Source organism: Lichenostomus cassidix, chromosome 3 (genome assembly GCF_008360975.1).
Source record: "Lichenostomus cassidix isolate B80296 chromosome 3, HeHo_3.0, whole genome shotgun sequence".
Taxonomy (NCBI): Eukaryota; Metazoa; Chordata; class Aves; order Passeriformes; family Meliphagidae; genus Lichenostomus; species Lichenostomus cassidix.
This window is the reverse complement of record NC_139483.1, coordinates 5,323,473-5,340,159: the sequence shown is the minus strand read 5'-3', so window position 1 is coordinate 5,340,159 and position 16,687 is coordinate 5,323,473. Positions and strand designations below refer to the sequence as shown.

Here is a 16,687-nt window from a genome sequence, read left to right as displayed (position 1 = left end):
TTTTCATCCTAGCTACTCTCTTTTATTTCTGAGCAGTAAACTACTCTGTAGTTCATTCTTGTTCCTTGTAAAATTTTGAAGATTAGGAATTAAATAATCTAATCTTCTTCAACATATATACATCCACTTCTTTCCTCTCTCCTTATGTGCCATCTTGATTATCTTTCTTTGACTCTGTCTCCTCATTTCTTTGGGTAGCCTACTACTTACCCCATCCTTAGTCTAGGCTAGCAACTGGGGCCAGGGAATACAAGATGGATTAAAACCCATTTTTTAATAAATTCAGAGGCTTCTACTGAGTCTGTCTACCTGTTCCATAAATAGCCATCTTAGATGTAAAATCAAAGTAATTGGTCTCAGCATTGGAAGCATTCTCTGGCAAGGAAAGGATATATATTTACTATGGCTTTACAGTTTCATTTTCAGAACATTTTGCTTTTCAGTCACATTCTGTGTGCTGTTTCAAAGCACTCCATGAGAATAATGGCAGCAGTAAAATGCAGAGTTTTAGGTTAGCTGCAGACACCTGGCTGATCAGCTTGCACCATCCACTGGCAAGGCTGTGCTTCGTCAGGTTTCATGGCTGCTCTGGGGATCTCTGCAGCACAAACCTTTGCAAAGTATTGCTGTGCTCTGATCTTTCTTTTAAAAACTGATGTAGTTAACTGAATCTGGTTGCTCAATCAAGTTCATCCTATCCTATACCAAATTTGAGAAGCTTACTTCTTGATTTCCCTAAATTGTTTATTCTGTTAAGAAAAGACTTTTAAATTTTGTGTTTGTTCATATGTTCCTCTTATTTTTGATTGCTTCTCTTTTTTCTCTACGCTAAATAGCAATTTGTTGCCTTCCTTGTCTTTCATAATGCACCACTTTTCCCTAGGTAGTAATTATTTAGGGATCAAGACATTTTTCCAAAATGCTGTTTTGTTTGAGCACATGACCCCAGTGGTCAAAGATTATTTGGGAAAAACTGTGTGAGAGTCCCTGTGTTTGTTTGCTTTGTTTTAGAGTCCAGTCTTTGTCCTGAAGATGCTCCACAGCCAGTTGTTGTTGAGCACTGTTTGCAAAATGCCTCCCCTTCATTTCATGGGATTAATTGATGCCAAGGCTTTGAATTGAAGCAAGGCTACTGCTTGACCCGAGCAAAAATTATCTGGTGTTGTATTTTTGGACTGGGAAATAGTAAGGGGTGAACTCATAAATGGTGTTTATCATATTCCTGGCCATTGAGTGAATCTTGGAATCTGTGTTACACATTTAGATACACTCCAATACTGGCTTCCTTTCCTGTGGTGATACAAGACAGTCTGCTTAGGTTTATTACAGAATTTTATCTTGGTTGAAGCTTCAGGGAAATATTTGCTCTAGTTTTTCTCTGTGTGGTATCTTTGTTTTTCTTAAATAAGCCCCTGAGCAAAAAGTGTCTGGTGGAATTTCCTGGTAGTTTGGGAATACACTTGCTGTATATTTGGAGTGTTGTGTGTGCTGGGTAAAACCAGAATACTGATAATAGGAGATGTATGAGAGAATGTAAATAAATATAGACACTAGTCTAAAAATTAGTGTGGAGAAGGATAAAAATGTGTATTTTATTGTTAATACTTTACTTATAGAGGATTTGTTTCCCTTTGAAAGGAAGGGAAATTATCTAAAGTCATAGCATTCTAACCAGAAGTATTTAGTGGAAATCTATGTGGTGCTATTTTTATAACTGAAGATCTTTCTAGTCACTAAAACTACATTATTTGGGTAGCTTTGATGCCATCTCACTTGGGTGATCACACATCAGTGTTTCCTGCAGTTATTAATACTCAGTGCTGAGGTGGTTACCTGTGGTCAGACTGCTGTGAATCTGAAGTAATAACTAATTTTTTTTTGAGGATTTGTAGCTTCAGCCAAGTTCAAAGTCAAGAGTAAAATGAGTGAACATATCTCCAAGTTTTTCAAAGGAGGAATTATTTTGGTAGTGCTATGATTATCAAATAAAGCAAAGTACATGCTGCTGTGGTGCTGTTTGTTGGGAGAGATGAAAAAAACATGCAAATGTCTCTTAAAAGTTTTTTTTTTTTAAGCTTAAATAAAGAAGACTGCATAAATGTGTATTTCTTTTAAATCCTACATAGTAATTTCCCCTTATATTATTACTTTAAATGTATTAGAAAGCCTGTTAGCTCCACAAATGTCATTTGCTCAGGGCAATAAGTGTTTATTGTCTTCTCTTCTGTACTGCTTGCTGCTTCCTGGCAGGGATGACAACTTGCTGGTCCTATTCTGCTTCTTTTATAACTGTTCCTGATGTTTCTTCCAAACCAATACCTTCATGTTTGCAGAATGATCCTCCCAAGGTGTACTGTGAAAACATTTCCTCACTCCAGTGCCCTGGGATGTTTGGTGCCAAGTCATGCTGCATCTTGTGATGCAGATCTGGGAGTGCTGGTGTGTAAAGCTGATCTTACTGTTGTCACAGGATTACTGGGGGTGGCAATGTTTGCAGTGTTCTTGTGGTCACTTGCTTTGAGGTGTTAATCACAAAGTCAAGTAGTTCTCAGCCACTCTTAATTAGTGCTGAGCTGAATAGATCTTGAAAATTTGAACTCGCTTCAGAAGTAAAAAGTGTTGATCATGAGAGAGAAAATAACATGCAGTGCTTGAGGCAGAAGTCAAAACTTCAGTCTTTGTGATCCTCAGTATTTTGCTTCTGTAGCATGTCCATCTTGTTTTCCTCACCTTTGGCCTGTACATTCTTGCATCCTGGGCACCTTTGAAGTTTACTTGAATTTGGAAAGTGGTGTGGTATAGGTACAACAGTTTAGTTCTCCCTTTTCAAATGATACTTCCTGCTAAACCTTTTGTAGTTAATAAAGCTCTCCAAAACCAACCAAGGCAACCAACAAGATGTCCCTTGAACAATATTTAGTTTTGTTGGAGTGGAGTGACTTTGTCAGACTTTCTGGTTCTCATATGTTTCCTCAAAAAAAAGTTTCATTTCTTGATGTTTCTTCTAGGAATTCTCAAATTTTTAATACCTAGGTGTGTTTGTGTTAAATATTCTGTGCTGCTCTCGTTCCCATGTATTTTCCTTGCTGTGAGTGACACTTGTTAATTTGGTGGCAGCCAGTTTAACTTGTCCCAGCTGTGGAGCAGAGGCTGCTCCACATTGATTTGTTGTGGGGAGCTCACCCAGGGTACTTGGTGCAGTCAGTAGCAACTCACTAGGTTCAGTTTTTGGCAAAAAGCTCAATTTTTTTACATTGTACCTTTTAGTGTGATAGGAGAAGAATAGGCAAGGTCACAGTGAAACAATAGGAATTTCCACTGGGATGCTGAGTTGAGGCTGGGAGCAGGGGAGCTGTCTGCATATGCTCAGGATTCATGGATGTGTTCTTGGCAGTGCTCCCTGTGATCCCCACCAGCCGCTCCGTTTGGGTTAGGCCAGTTGGTCGTGGTTTGGTTGTTTATTTTTTAAGTAGGCATAGGGCTTCAGCCTCCTAACAGTTTATGATGTTGGACATAATCCTAGGAAGTGGGGTTTTGTGCAAGGGCCAAAAGACTTTTGATGTCAGGCCTGCTTCCTAAAGCTTGCATGATCACGAGGCAGAAAACATTGGATTCAGCTGTTGAACTTCTGGCACACACAGCCTGTCTATCCTTGCTAAGGGCACAGTTAGCAAAGTGCCCTTAAACTGGGGTATTAATACTGATTTTGTGGCAAAGGGTGTCTCAGGGCTTGGGAAATCTTCATATGTTTGAGCATATATCTCTAGGACTCCATGACCATTTCAGCTGTACATTGCTTGCTGCTCAATTGGTCTCTAGGGTAGAAATACAGGTGTTGTACAAGTAAAAGGTAGATTGTCAAATGTTTAAGCAATTTGAAGATTATCAGTTTTTTTCCAGTTTTGACTTTTTAATTGTTTTGTCAGCAAAATGACACTCCTGTATTAAATCTTTGTTTTGAGCATGCTTATTATTTTCTTGCCAATAGTAAATAATGGCGATACTGCTTTGTTTCTTGAAATCTATCCCAAAACTCTGTTATCAGTAATTATTGAAATATTTGACAGATACCAAGAATGAACCTCAGCATTCCAGTTAAAAGGATTTTGCAGAAAAAAAAACTTTATTAGGCAAGCAACATTTATTTGTACAAGTGAATGCTGTGCTACTGTAGACTAAACCACAGGGTAGCATTTCACTGAACTCACCAAACACATTCAAACAATGGTATATTTAAAAATTAGGGTCCATTATGATACCAGACTTAATCATTAAGTACCATCAAGGAACAGATGGCAAGGGAGGACACAACTGGTTTGCAGTCTGCATAGATTTAAGCATGAGGCCATTAAGCTATCACATTCCCATTTCTGATAGATTTTGGTCAATGAAAAATTAAAGGCACATAATCCTTGATTATATGAAGTCTCAATCTGTGATTCATGACACTGGTAGTATTTCAAAATCACTGAAGTTCCCTCTGTAATCAGGAGTTTTAAACTAATGCATTATTGGAATAGATGCTCCTGTCTGGTTTTATTGCTATTGAAATTAATGTATCTTGTCATAAGTAGGTTGCTCTTAAATGTAAAATTGCTTAAGGGTATCTTTTACCGCTCTGCTTCCTATCGACTTCTAGACAAATTTGCCCTATTTTGCTGGGCTGTTGCCACTGAAGCAGCTCAGTATCCCCACCTCATAAAAGGAGCAGTTGAGAGCATGGATGGCCTTTAAAATGCTCACAGTAGCCTCTAGAATCTTATGGTTTTAAAAAGCTGCTTTTTAAAGCTGTGTCTTACAAAGGTCTATTTTACGAACCAGTTTATCTCCAAAATTGTTTAATTTGCAGCCTGTATTCCCACCAGTTTGTTTCAGTGTCATTGGACCTAATGTATTGTAATAAACAGAATTGTTTTGCATTAATATAAATATTGTCATTATAAACATTTTACTGGTCATAAAAATTCAACAGTTCAACATATGGGTAAAAAGCACATCATTAAAATCTTTAATAAATTAGTTTTCAAAAAATGTAAACTGGTTTAAAGACACGCATGTGAGCACTACAGGTTTTGGCAGTTCATGTCTAGAATTTTATCTTTCTGTGTGAAAAATATTTGCACATCAGATTTCATGCTTAGTAAAAAAATTAGTATGCCCTTTCTTGGATCAGCCTGAAAAATACAATTGTACAAACAAAATATAGTGGAAATGTGTAGCCAGCATCCTGCTGTATTATTTCCTCTTAGAGAGGGACAAATTAAGACATCAGTACTTAAGATGATGTACTGTACTGACCAATTGAAGAATATTTAAAATGCTGGTTTGTGGATTAAGGAGTCTACTGAGCATTAAAGTTGGAGTCTTTAAGAAAATGAGACCTGGTTGTCAGTATTGGGAGTGAAGGTGGGTTTAGGATTTTTTTGTTTTGTTTTGTTTTAAATAAGGAATCTTGTGTTCAAGGTGCTAATCATGGCCGTTTCAGTGACAGTGGTGTGAGGAGGGATCTGTCAGGTCTGGGCTTGGCTGTTCCATCCACAGACCTGACAGTTCTAACACAGTCTGAAAGGTAGAAATAAATCAGTGACTGAAGAGTAGGCAACTCTGCTAAATACAAGCACAGAAGCCACTTGGTAGAAGAATGCCTTGGTTTTAAGCATTTACTTTTCAGTGTGTGGGTCATTTTAGTAGGCAGTCTATAAATAGTCTGTGTTTATAATCATTTAATGACATAATGTGGTTAGAAAGGTCTCAATTACTGTAGTACAGAGGTAAAGTCATGTTTGCACTGGAAGGTGCTGGGAGCAGGATTTCACTCTGGGAAGCATTGGAAACAATTTTCTTGCCAAGTCACTCATCCTAGTCATGGCTAATGTGTATTAATTGAGAGTGTCAAAGACAACTGACCTCCCATGGTTGAAGGATAATGAGCCAAGAGGACATTCATTACAAAAAAAATACTGTAAAAGGAATTTACTACCAGTAGTGAGTTATTGAGGGTAAATTTTTAATTAAATTTAAAATGATTGGTAGAGATTAGTAATGTTAGTTCTTATATCTAAGTACCTTTGTTTGATTGAACCTCAAAAACAAAGGGTCAAACTTCTTGTTAGCATTACCTGTTTTTAAGTTCTGCTGAAAAATGTGAAGGGAACTTGGAGTTTGGGCTTTCTGTTGGACCCTTTGCCATCATCTTTCAGAAGAGTTTAAAATTATTAAAATAAACTTGTTCTGTGCACCAGGTTGTCCCAAGGCTGACATCCTGGTTTTAATTGTTGATCATCTGCGCTAGCAGAGCTTCTTGTAACTTGACTGTGGAGTTTTTTCAAGTGGTAAAGATACAGTTCCAGAGCACATCTGTGGCCCAAGTCTTCCCAGCAAAAATTCACAGCCTCAGTAAACTGCTTCCTGCAATTTAAGCCAACAACAAAAAGCCAAACCAAACCAAAACAACCCCCCAACTTTCTGTTTTAAGCTATGGGAATGAATCATTTTGGCACTGAGCAGGTCAGTTTGTCATAGAGGGAGGTGAGGTTGTTAAAGCAGCCCAAGCCTTTCCCTGCTTGGCTGGGCTGATACCCCTGTTGTGTCGTGAAGATCCAGTGCTCTGCAAATGTTAAAAGTTTTTGTTCATCCAGGATCAATCTCAATATTGTAATACAGCTTTTGAAATGAGAAAATGTAAAGCCTGAGCTTTTATGACGTTTGTGTTTTGAGTTCTTGTGCTTGCACACTGATTTTCGTGTTGATGCTAAAATGAGAGCTGTTACAATATCCAGGAAACCCCAGTGCCCTCTGTTTTGAGTGCTCTGAAGGGAGAGGCATCTGAAATGTGTGGCTGTAGAAATGCTGCTGAAGATGATGAAAAAGCCCAGAGATAATCCCATGGTCATTAAGATTAAAGATGAAGATTAAGGGCCCAAATCGGCCTTTTGGGAGATATGAATGTAGAAATAGGAGACTTCAGCTGATCTCTGTAGGTCAGCAGGATTTATTGTGGATTTTCTCTTCTGATTTTAACAAATTTGAATGAATTCAGTGTGGAAAGGAGTCCAGTTCTGTACATCTGCACAGCATAATTATTTTTAGCCTGTTTGGTTGCTTTTACAGCTACAGGTTGGCTGAACTAATAAACCCAAGGTCACATCTTAGTCACACAGTTTAGGCTAATGTATTCTAAAACATACTTTAATTTTTTACAGTATTTTTAGGAACGTGGTGATGAGCATTTAGGAATGAGGCAATTATGCCTGTCCTAATTTTCCTAGATTTATATTAATAAATACAGAAAAAAGATGTTCTGCTTACTCCTTTTATTTTAAAAATGTCTGTGTGTTGGAGGTACATTTTTTGTATGACCTGACTTCCTTTCCCAGAAGTGTTTTTTTATTATTTCTATTTATGCTTACAAACCAGGAAATGCTGATAGCAATAAACTGAAGAAAAGACCTAGATATATCTTTAAAAAAAAATAGGTAATATGCTAAAAGTTAAGCAAGGTGTAAAAGGCAAAAAAAGTTTGTGTAGGTGATTTAAATTTAAGTGAAAAATACATAATTTTTGTATAGAGAGTGAAACTACCAATCAAAGGGATAAATTGCATCAGAGTAAGTCATAATACCACACTGTTCAAGCCATTTTTGTTTTATAGCAAATGACTCCTCTTTCTGCATTTGATTCTGATGTTAATCCTTTGCCTGTGTGTGAGTTATTGAATTCCATTACTTTTGCACATTACCAGGATCATTCTCCATTGCCATGGTACTTTTTGAAAGTTCTTTTTGTTTTTTTTCCTCCCAGAATTTGCCAGTGGCAGTTCTGAAAAGTGTGTTCTGTATTCCATTGTCTAAATCATTAATGACAATGTTGAATAAAACCAGAGCCAGCAGACACAAATCCCTACAGGGAGGAGTTGGTAGTTTCTTTCTGAGTGCAGCATCCCAGCCAGCTCCCGTTTATCTGTTAATAATATCATTAAACAATACAATAATACCATGAAATATCTAAAGTTGCATTGTGCAACTGTATCAAGCATCTCTGTAAAAGTAAGAACCTTCACATTGGCCATCCCTTATGAACTCTTTAAACATTTCAGAGAGTTTTGTGGGGGGAGCTTTAATTCTGCATGGTTTTCCATGAAAAATCCCAGCAAATGGTTGTTGTGCTCTCCTGTGAGTGTTAATAGCTTGGTGTGTTGGTTATGAGGTATTGAAGAAGGGTGATTCATCTGCATTTCCTCACAGCCTTTCTGCTTTGTGAAGGGAAAAGTGATTGATTTCCTCTCTCAAGCCAAGGCAAACCAGAGAAAAATCTGGTAGTATATGATATTGCATGACAAAAACTCCAATTAATAATCCCTTTGTTGACACATCTCATCGATCTGTAAATGCATTTAAAATAATTTAGTGAGTGTTAGCATGACGTATTTCATATTGCTCTAAAATTTAAAAATTACATCTTGTTTCTTGTGCCTCATGGAAGTAAAATAACATCATATAGCCACAAAAACTTTGCTGTCAGACCCATTCCTCAGGAGCTGTGGTGGCTGCTCCCACTTCCAGACTTCATTGATGGCAAACAGGAGCATGGGGCTGGCTGGCTGTGTCAGAGACACGTTTCAAGCTATTTCCATCTTCCACAACTCCTTATTGATCTGTGGAGAGAAAAACAAGGCATGGTAATCAAGACAAGGAATGGTTGTGCTGGCACATTAACTATAGCATTTGTTTTATAGAGAAAGCTTTAAAGATTAATGATCACTGTGTTTAATTTATTCTTTTTTTTTCTTTTTGCAGCAATCCAAAGTCTGCTAATCAGAGGATAAACAAAAAAGTAAACAATGATGCATCATTAAGGATTCAAAATTTGTCTATTTTGGTGAAACAAATAAAAACTTACTATCAGGTGAGTAATTGTTTGTTGTGTTATGTTTAGCCTGGAATTTTCTTCATTTTCTTCTATTGTTATGGCTTTAAGTGTAACAGAAATAAGATCAGTGTTTTGAGATACATGTGTGGATGGTTGTTTATATATATGGTCAAATTTTTTATCACTATTTACTGGTACAGAGGTAGTGTGGAAACACTGGTATGTGAATGATGATGTATTTATAGAATTGATGCTGTGTGTTCAGTTACTCCTGTAGTACGTGAAGGTATTATTGATTGTATTTTCAGAATTGAGTTCAAAACTTCAGAAAGTTTTGTGCCAGTGAGAGAGGCTATTCCATGTGCATTTAGTCTTGTAAATGAAATTCTTCTAGGAGTGTGATGAAATTTACTGAGCTTAGGATTAATTTGGGAATTTGTAGTAAATACGGTGAGGATCTAAGAGCTATAAAAGAGCTGAAGTTTTGTGCAGTAGTAGGAGCTGATCCTGTGCTCTCTGGCTGCAGAGCAGGATAGGGTGTTGTACACATGGAGACGCCACAGCTGGGCACTGTAGATGTCACCAGTGTCCCCTCAGTGTGGCTCTGAGCGCCCTTCCACACTTCCCTGCTCCTTCCTGGCAGGAGAGCACAGACCTGGGAGGAAACCTTTGCTCTGCCTCTCTGCACACATCGTGGCCCAGCCTGCACTGAAGTCTGCTTCTCCTGCTGTGTGTGCTTTCCAAAACTCTGAGTGCACTGAGAATTCCCAGCTGTCACTGCTGGGACCAACCACGGAACAACTTCCCAGCACTTCCCGCCCTTCTCTCCTGGGCAGCCCCTGCACATGGATATACGTGCTGCCTGCTAAGGCCCATATGCTTTGCCTTTTCCTAATGGAAGTCACTTTCCAGCAGGCATTAGTGTTCCACAACTGGTGCAACAGAAGGCACAAGCACTGACAGGATTGATCTGTATTGGAATACAAAGCATTCCCTGTCCTGCATTGGCCCCACGGTAGCAACCAGTCCAAGTGCTCCAGTTCCAGGCAGAATTGCTGGCATTTAGGTACCTTTGGGTGATTCAGGATTGTGGATGTTGCTCCAAACCTTTGAGATAGAAATAAGTTTATTAGAACTATTATAAAATAAAAAAGTATTCTTACTTAAGAATTGTTAAAGCCAGTCACCATGCCTTTAATGGTCCAGGCTGTATTGAATTGCCCTTTTAAGTGTTTTACACACTTCCCCCCCTTGTCCCTCTCTCATCCTTCAGGGTTTTGGTCACATGTGAAGGACCATGCAAACATTGCAGGGCTGCTGTTCTAGTAGAAGTAAAGGCATTTACTCTCCAAATTGGAGAGCTCCCCTGATTTTAAATTGCTTTTTACATGTGTAGATGGTCACTCCCCTCGTGCCTGCAGGGGGATTTGTGCTTTGTGGTAGTTGAAGTGTTAAAGGCTGTTTCACGAGAGGTCAGTTGAGTTGCTGTCACCTGTGAAATTCCCCAAGGCAGGAAAGCTGGGGCTTGATGGATGCCTTGGAATCAAGCTGAGAGGTCTCTGGTAGCCTGGGGTGAGGCAGGAGCCTCACACCAGAGTGCTCCTGAAAGCTGAGTGTACAGGCAGCGTGCCTGGGGGTGTTCCCAGGGATGCCTGGGATCCCAGGGGAGGGGACACAGAGAGCACTCACTGTACTGAGGGAAGATATTACTGACTGGTGGAATCAGACACTGATGCATGTGGTGATTTGTAATTTCTAGCATGATGTTAAGCTGACTCTTAGCACTTCTCATTGTGATCTTATCCATGCTGGTTTGTTCCACGTTGGTTTGTAGTATCTGCAGAAAACCTTCTCTCAATTTAGGGAATTAATTGCATCAGTACTGTGGATGTACTTGTCAAAAAACCTGCACTGGTAGAATATAACATTCAAAATTAAGGTGTTATGTTAGTTGGCCAAGTTTTTTTGTTCCTGCATCATTTTTGTTACTCTCTGGAATTACAGTTCTGGTCTTGAGCCAGTAATTTGAGTGCATACATTTCTTGGCAGTGTGAGTGTGGAACTGGTCACAGCAGCTGATTCAGGACAACTGATTCCCCCTAAAAGTTTGGGTGAGCTTCAGAGGTTTGATCCAGTGAGCTTCTGTGTCTCCCACGTGTGCTCTGGCAGCAGATTTGACTGAGGATGTGAAAATCTTCAGTAAAACAAATGCTAGTGAGCTGTAAAAGTCTGTGCAAGCAAGCCCAGTGCTGAAGGTGACAGCGAGTGACAGGAAAGGTGTCAGATAGCTCTGGAGCAAGGCTGAGGTGTTGTAAGGGAACAGGTGATCATGTCCATATAGGACACATATTTTGGCTACTGCTGCTCATACTCTGCTTATGATGTATGATCAGCTTTATGATAGAAGCATTTCCAAAAAAATACCCCCAAAAATACCCCCCACTTTGTAAAAATATGTGATTTTCTTCCATAGCAGCTGTCAGTGCTCATTAAATTGATTGTATTTTATCTGTTCTGTATTGCTTTAAAACATCCTGTGGTGCCTTTTGTGTTTTACTTCTGTTTGAAAATAGCTTTTATCCAAGTCTGAGGAGTACAGGTGTCATGGTTGGTTGAAATTAATGATGTTTGAGGGGTCAAAGCTGTTGTTTTCCTCTTTATAATTTGTCTTAGGTCTGTCCATAGGAAATGTGTATTTTGCAATCTGCTATTAATCAATTGAGATACAATTTTAATGTCCTATATTAACTGGTGGGAACTTTTAAATATAGGTATGGGTAATAATTTCTACAGGTGTTTTTCAAGAAATATTGTCCTTTTCCAATTTGGCCAAAAGCAAGTGGACTTTTTTAGGTTTTAGCCTACAATGTGACACCTGATATGTGTCTTGGGCTGCTCTGTAATATGTTGCTTTTGAGTAGGAATATTTTATATAGTAATGGATCTGTCACTGTGGAAAAACAAAAAGCCTCACTATAGGATGGCATCTGCTGGGAGTAAACATCTGGGAACAGGAGAAAGACTATTCTGCTTCAGGAGAATTAGGCTCTGTCTAGACTGGGGATTTGACCCGATTACAGCCATTACAGGAGCTCCATTGATGGAATCCACGGAGCAGATAGGCAGAGCTGGTGTGTGGTGCTTCCAAGCTAAAATTCCATGGGATTGTGCAGACAGGGGTTTGTGCCCTTATAGTCACAGCTGGTCCAGTGTCACTGCAGCAAAAACCCCTGGGATTTTCACATCCATGTTTTGGCTAGGCCAGAGAAACCCTGAAATAGAGGAAATGGATTTTTTGCAGTAGAGATGCACCTTAGGGCCAATAAAACAAATTGTATCAATAAGTTAGTCAGGGAAACATGAACATAATCATTTTAAAAGGTTTTGCTGCATTCTGAGACTCAGGATCTTGTTGGCTTAAGATCCATAAGCCAGCTCATTGCCACGAGAGGATTTTACTGTGTGAGATGATTGTGCAAACCAGTACAACAAAGCTTTTGCAGAAGTAATTCATACTTGTTTGTTTTTTTTAAATTAGAGTGCAAATAATTAAGTATTGAATATGTATGTATGAAGTCCTGAAAAATATTAAACTGTTTAGTTAATACTGATTTCTCTTTCATGGTTGTTGGTATTTGATGTTTGCTTTCATTCAGTAGATATGATGTAAATAATATTTTCATTAACTTTTATAGGAGACTTTACAGCAGTTGATCATGATGTCTTTGCCAAATGTGTTGATAATTGGCAAAAATCCTTTTTCTGGTAAGTTCATATTGAACTAAGATAAAAACGTATGCTGGTGCAATAATTTATATTCTTTTGCTGGAAATAAAATTCCTGTAGGATTGAACCTTTCAAGAGCAGATTGTGTAAATACCAAATAAGTAGTTTAATAATGATGAGTAATGACTTAACAATGATTTTCTTTGTCCACACAAAGGGTCCACACTCTAAAAAACGTGTTCTGTCCCAGTCTCAGCCCTGGCTGTCACTAGGATTGATATATTGAGCCTGAGTAGTGAACCACTGATGGCACAAAGTTAAAGTTTCATGTACTCCCAGCTACTGCACTTCCAACTTTTCTTTACCTATGTCCCTGCTGAGGGAATTGGCAGTTCAGTGCATCTCACTTGATCCATCTCCTAATCCTTGTTTTTCCTTCCCCCAAACTCTCCCGCTTCTCTTGCATCATTACCTGAAAGATATTGCAATTACCTTCTTGCTTTCTCCCCTGAACTGACACTGTCTTCTCCACGCTCCCACCTTCTCTGCTTCCAGCTCTGACAGTTGCAATTTTCAGACCAAGAAAATTAGCCTGTGTGGAGCCAGCTGACTATCCACAGCCACTTGGGAATCTCTGCACCATGCTCTCAATTCCAGAAGCAGGGAGCAGACACACCTGGCCTGCATGGAGCCACTATGGATTGGGCAGAATTTATTTACTTGGGTCTAATGTGTCCCAGGTGTTCTCCTCCTGATGTTCTGACACCTCAGCAGAGAGGTCAGGAACTGCTCTAACAGGCTGTGTAGCTTCCCCTGGCTGTTTTTATTTATTTGGGATGTCTTCTCTGCCACGCTTCCGTGTCTGTGGGACAGGGGGTTCCTCATGAGCCAGAAGAGCCATCTGTGTTTCCTCACTTCCCAATGCCAGGGCTCATAACATTGGTATTTTCCATATCCCATCTGCACATATCCCATCTCTGTAGGTATCTTGCTTTAATTCTTTTGGTTTTTACTTTCTGCTTTTGAATATTGCTGCTTTTGCTTCCGAGGTCACAGCTTTTTCAGTTTTTTTATGTGCAGCTACTGTCATATGCACCAAGAAGTGTGAATGTGGTCTCTTCCTTTCCAAAAGAACAGAATGCATCGTGCTTTTATAATTTTGATTCCAGACTTTCTTAAGGTTTTTGAAAGACTTCATGGATTTGCCTAGAAACCAGATTTACTGGAAAAACAGATTAAAAAGAAAACAGGTCATAGTATTGTTTGTGTAGTGACATTTTTTTATTCTGTTCAAGATACTGAGAGAAAATGTCTTAACAGTATTGCATAGTATAAGATGACATTTTATTGAAAATGCACTATCAAACCTCACAGAGATAATATTGCATTCAGTTGTGTACATAAAATTCTTAAGGAAGTGTCTTTGTGTTTTGGGATCTGTGGTTTGGCAGCTGGAACTTCTGCTGGTGTGTGCTTTGCTCTTGTGTGGGGATTTTGTAGGATCTGTGAGAAAATTTGGACTTTCCTGCAGTGTAGCTCTTCTTTTAAGAAATTGCTATGTTTGGACAACATTCTTGAAGGTGTTTCAGGTTGCTGCTCGAATTGAATCACGGAGTTTGGTCTGAACCAGAAGATAGATCTGTTCTTTTGGGTTCCATCCAGAACCTTTCCCCTTTGAAAGTTAGAACTGCTCTTACTGTGTCAACTTGGAAAAGGATCTCATCCTTACATGGATTTTTAAGCTTTTCTTTGGGCAAGTGCAGGGAAATTAAACCTCAGTGACTTTTGGAGAGACTTGCTGTGTAAATCTGGTTGAAGCAAGGCAAGCCCCAGAGTAAAAGTCAACTCTTGATTTGGATTTGGTCCACTAAGACTGGAGGTGTGATTTTTCACAGGAATGTCTCCCAGTTTTTCCCCTTTATGCTTAAGGAATAATTAGCAGGGAAATCCCAGAAGATGCCAAATTGCAGATGGCAAGAGCAGATATCAGAGACAGTTGGCTCATGGAGGAACATGCATGGAGAAGGCTGGAGCTGAGGTTTGGTAAAACAGGTCAGCAAGGATTTTATCAGGAAACATTTCCCTGAGCTGATTGGCAGGAGGGCAGTTGGAGGAGAAAACTGGAGGAGAGCAGCTACAGCCTGTGACTGTAAATGTTAAATTAAATTACAGAGGGATAATGATGAGGCAGAGGGGAAAGGGAAGGATTAAAGCAAGTTCATATTTCTGAGGGAGCAAGGCAGGGGAGGATGGAAGGCTGCAGATGGTGTGAAAGTCAGGGATAAGGGTGAACACAGGGAAGATCAAAGGGTGGCACAGGGAAAGGACAAAGTTCAGCAGCAAGTTGGAGTGTATAGAAGAGAATCATTTATTTCTGTGTTTCTGCTGGAGGAAAAGGAAGAAAAACATAGAAGATGAGGGAAGCTGAGATGGCTCAGTATTCTGTGCTGTTCCTTCAGGGAATGCGGAGGAGAGACAAGGAGTCAATATTCAGGCAGGTGTTTGAAAGCTAGTCAGGAGATGAAGAGTGAAGAGCAGCTCAGGGACTGCTTAAAAATTAAAAAGGTGTGAGTAATTTATTGGGATAAGTGAATGTAGGATATGAGCTGTTGACATGGATTCCTCCTGTTCCAGTATTCCTGTTAACCTTTATTGATAAGACAAGCAGCCAGCTGGAATTATCCTTCTTCAGCTGGAGCAGCTTCTGGTGAAACACATTCCTTGATGTTTTTTCTATTTCTCCGTAGAAGACTTCACAGTTGAAGGCTTTGGGATAAAGAAGTCTGAATAAATGATTACAAATCTCCCATTTGAGTCCATGTTTTTTGTAATGTATTTGTCTACTTGAGAAACCTCTCTGGAAAAATTCAGATGTTCCATGTTCATTGGGATTATACACATTATGTAGTTCCCTCCAAAAGAAGCAGCTTGAGTCAATGCCTAAACTGTTTTGCCATCCTGGAAGCATTTGTTTCGTGGCATTTGTATTCTAGATATAGAATGTATTTCTGTATTTAGTAGCAAGAAGAGGACATTGTGAACGTAAAATGTAAGAAACATTTTTATTAATCTGTAAACAGAGTTCTTTAACTTAAGCTTCTTTAGGAGATTAAGATACTTAAGGCCAGATTTGGAAATACATTTTGATTTTTTTAGATGTGCAGATGAATATCTAATACAGCTTTGTAAAGGAATTTAAATGAACTTGTCACCTAAGTGAAAGAATTTAAATGAACTTGTCACCTGAACTGTTCCAGTTTGGGAGTGGCAGATAATTTAAGCACTTTTGTAACTGTCTTGAGATACCTGAGATTACCATTGTAAACTTGATTGTAGGTCTCCAGAGCACTTCTAAGAATGTCACTGTGAAGTTTTGCTTTTGGAAGTGCTGATTTTTTTTTTCCAATTTGAAATTGTTATGGCTGTTAAGGTGTTTGTTAACTCTGAAAGTTGGCAGTTAAATGGCAGAAAGAACTGAGCTGAATGCTGGAAAGATGGGCTTTTCCTCATCTGGTATATTCTAAACTAGATTAACATAAATTATATGGAAATAATGAGAAAACCTCATGTTTTCTGAAGGGTAGGGGAAGAAGCTTAAATTGCCAGTTTACACCTACCATTTTTTCTCATTTCTTGTTAGAGCCAGGTACTGAAGAAGTAAAAAAGCTCCTCCTCCTTTTGCTTGGTTGTGCAGTTCAGGTAAGTTTAATTATGTTTATGTCTCTATGAAATTTTTAATCTGATCTCTTACTATTTTAATACTCGGGGTGATACAAAACTTTGACCTACCTTCCTTTGTATAATTGCATTCTGTGAAAAATCTGAATATTCTGGCAGATTAAATGGCTACAACCCTATAACTCTTACTGCACAAATACAGCAAACTGTTTTCATAGGATTTCTAATAGTTATTAATTTCAATAGTGTAATTTCCCTGATATTGTAAAGAAAGGAAGGAAATGGTAAAACACTGAAAAATTACCTTACTGCAACTGTTTCATGCATTTAATAAACTGACTTTCAAAAAATTTGAATAAGTAGCTATTTTAAGAGACCTCTTCCTTGTCCCATTTCAACTTGTTTTTCCTTGTAT

At 38.8% G+C, this 16,687-nt stretch overlaps 1 protein-coding gene across 18 annotated transcripts in view; it reads left to right on the top strand.

Annotated features, from left to right (window-relative positions):
- Positions 1 to 16,687, top strand: part of CCDC88A (coiled-coil and HOOK domain protein 88A) — a 64,616-nt gene that overhangs the window by 6,291 nt on the left and 41,638 nt on the right. For 17 of the 18 annotated variants that reach the window (XR_014850559.1, XM_085054169.1, XM_085054170.1 and 14 more), the window contains 3 exons: positions 8,796 to 8,904; positions 12,564 to 12,633; positions 16,235 to 16,293. Coding sequence is in view for 17 of the 18 variants with exons in the window: in XM_085054169.1 (XP_084910295.1) it covers positions 8,796 to 8,904; positions 12,564 to 12,633; positions 16,235 to 16,293 (238 nt within the window). In the remaining variant the exon portion in view is untranslated. Of the gene's footprint in view, positions 1 to 8,795; positions 8,905 to 12,563; positions 12,634 to 13,186; positions 13,373 to 16,234; positions 16,294 to 16,687 lie in introns of those variants that run through there. The other variant, XM_085054176.1, reaches the window with a different exon arrangement.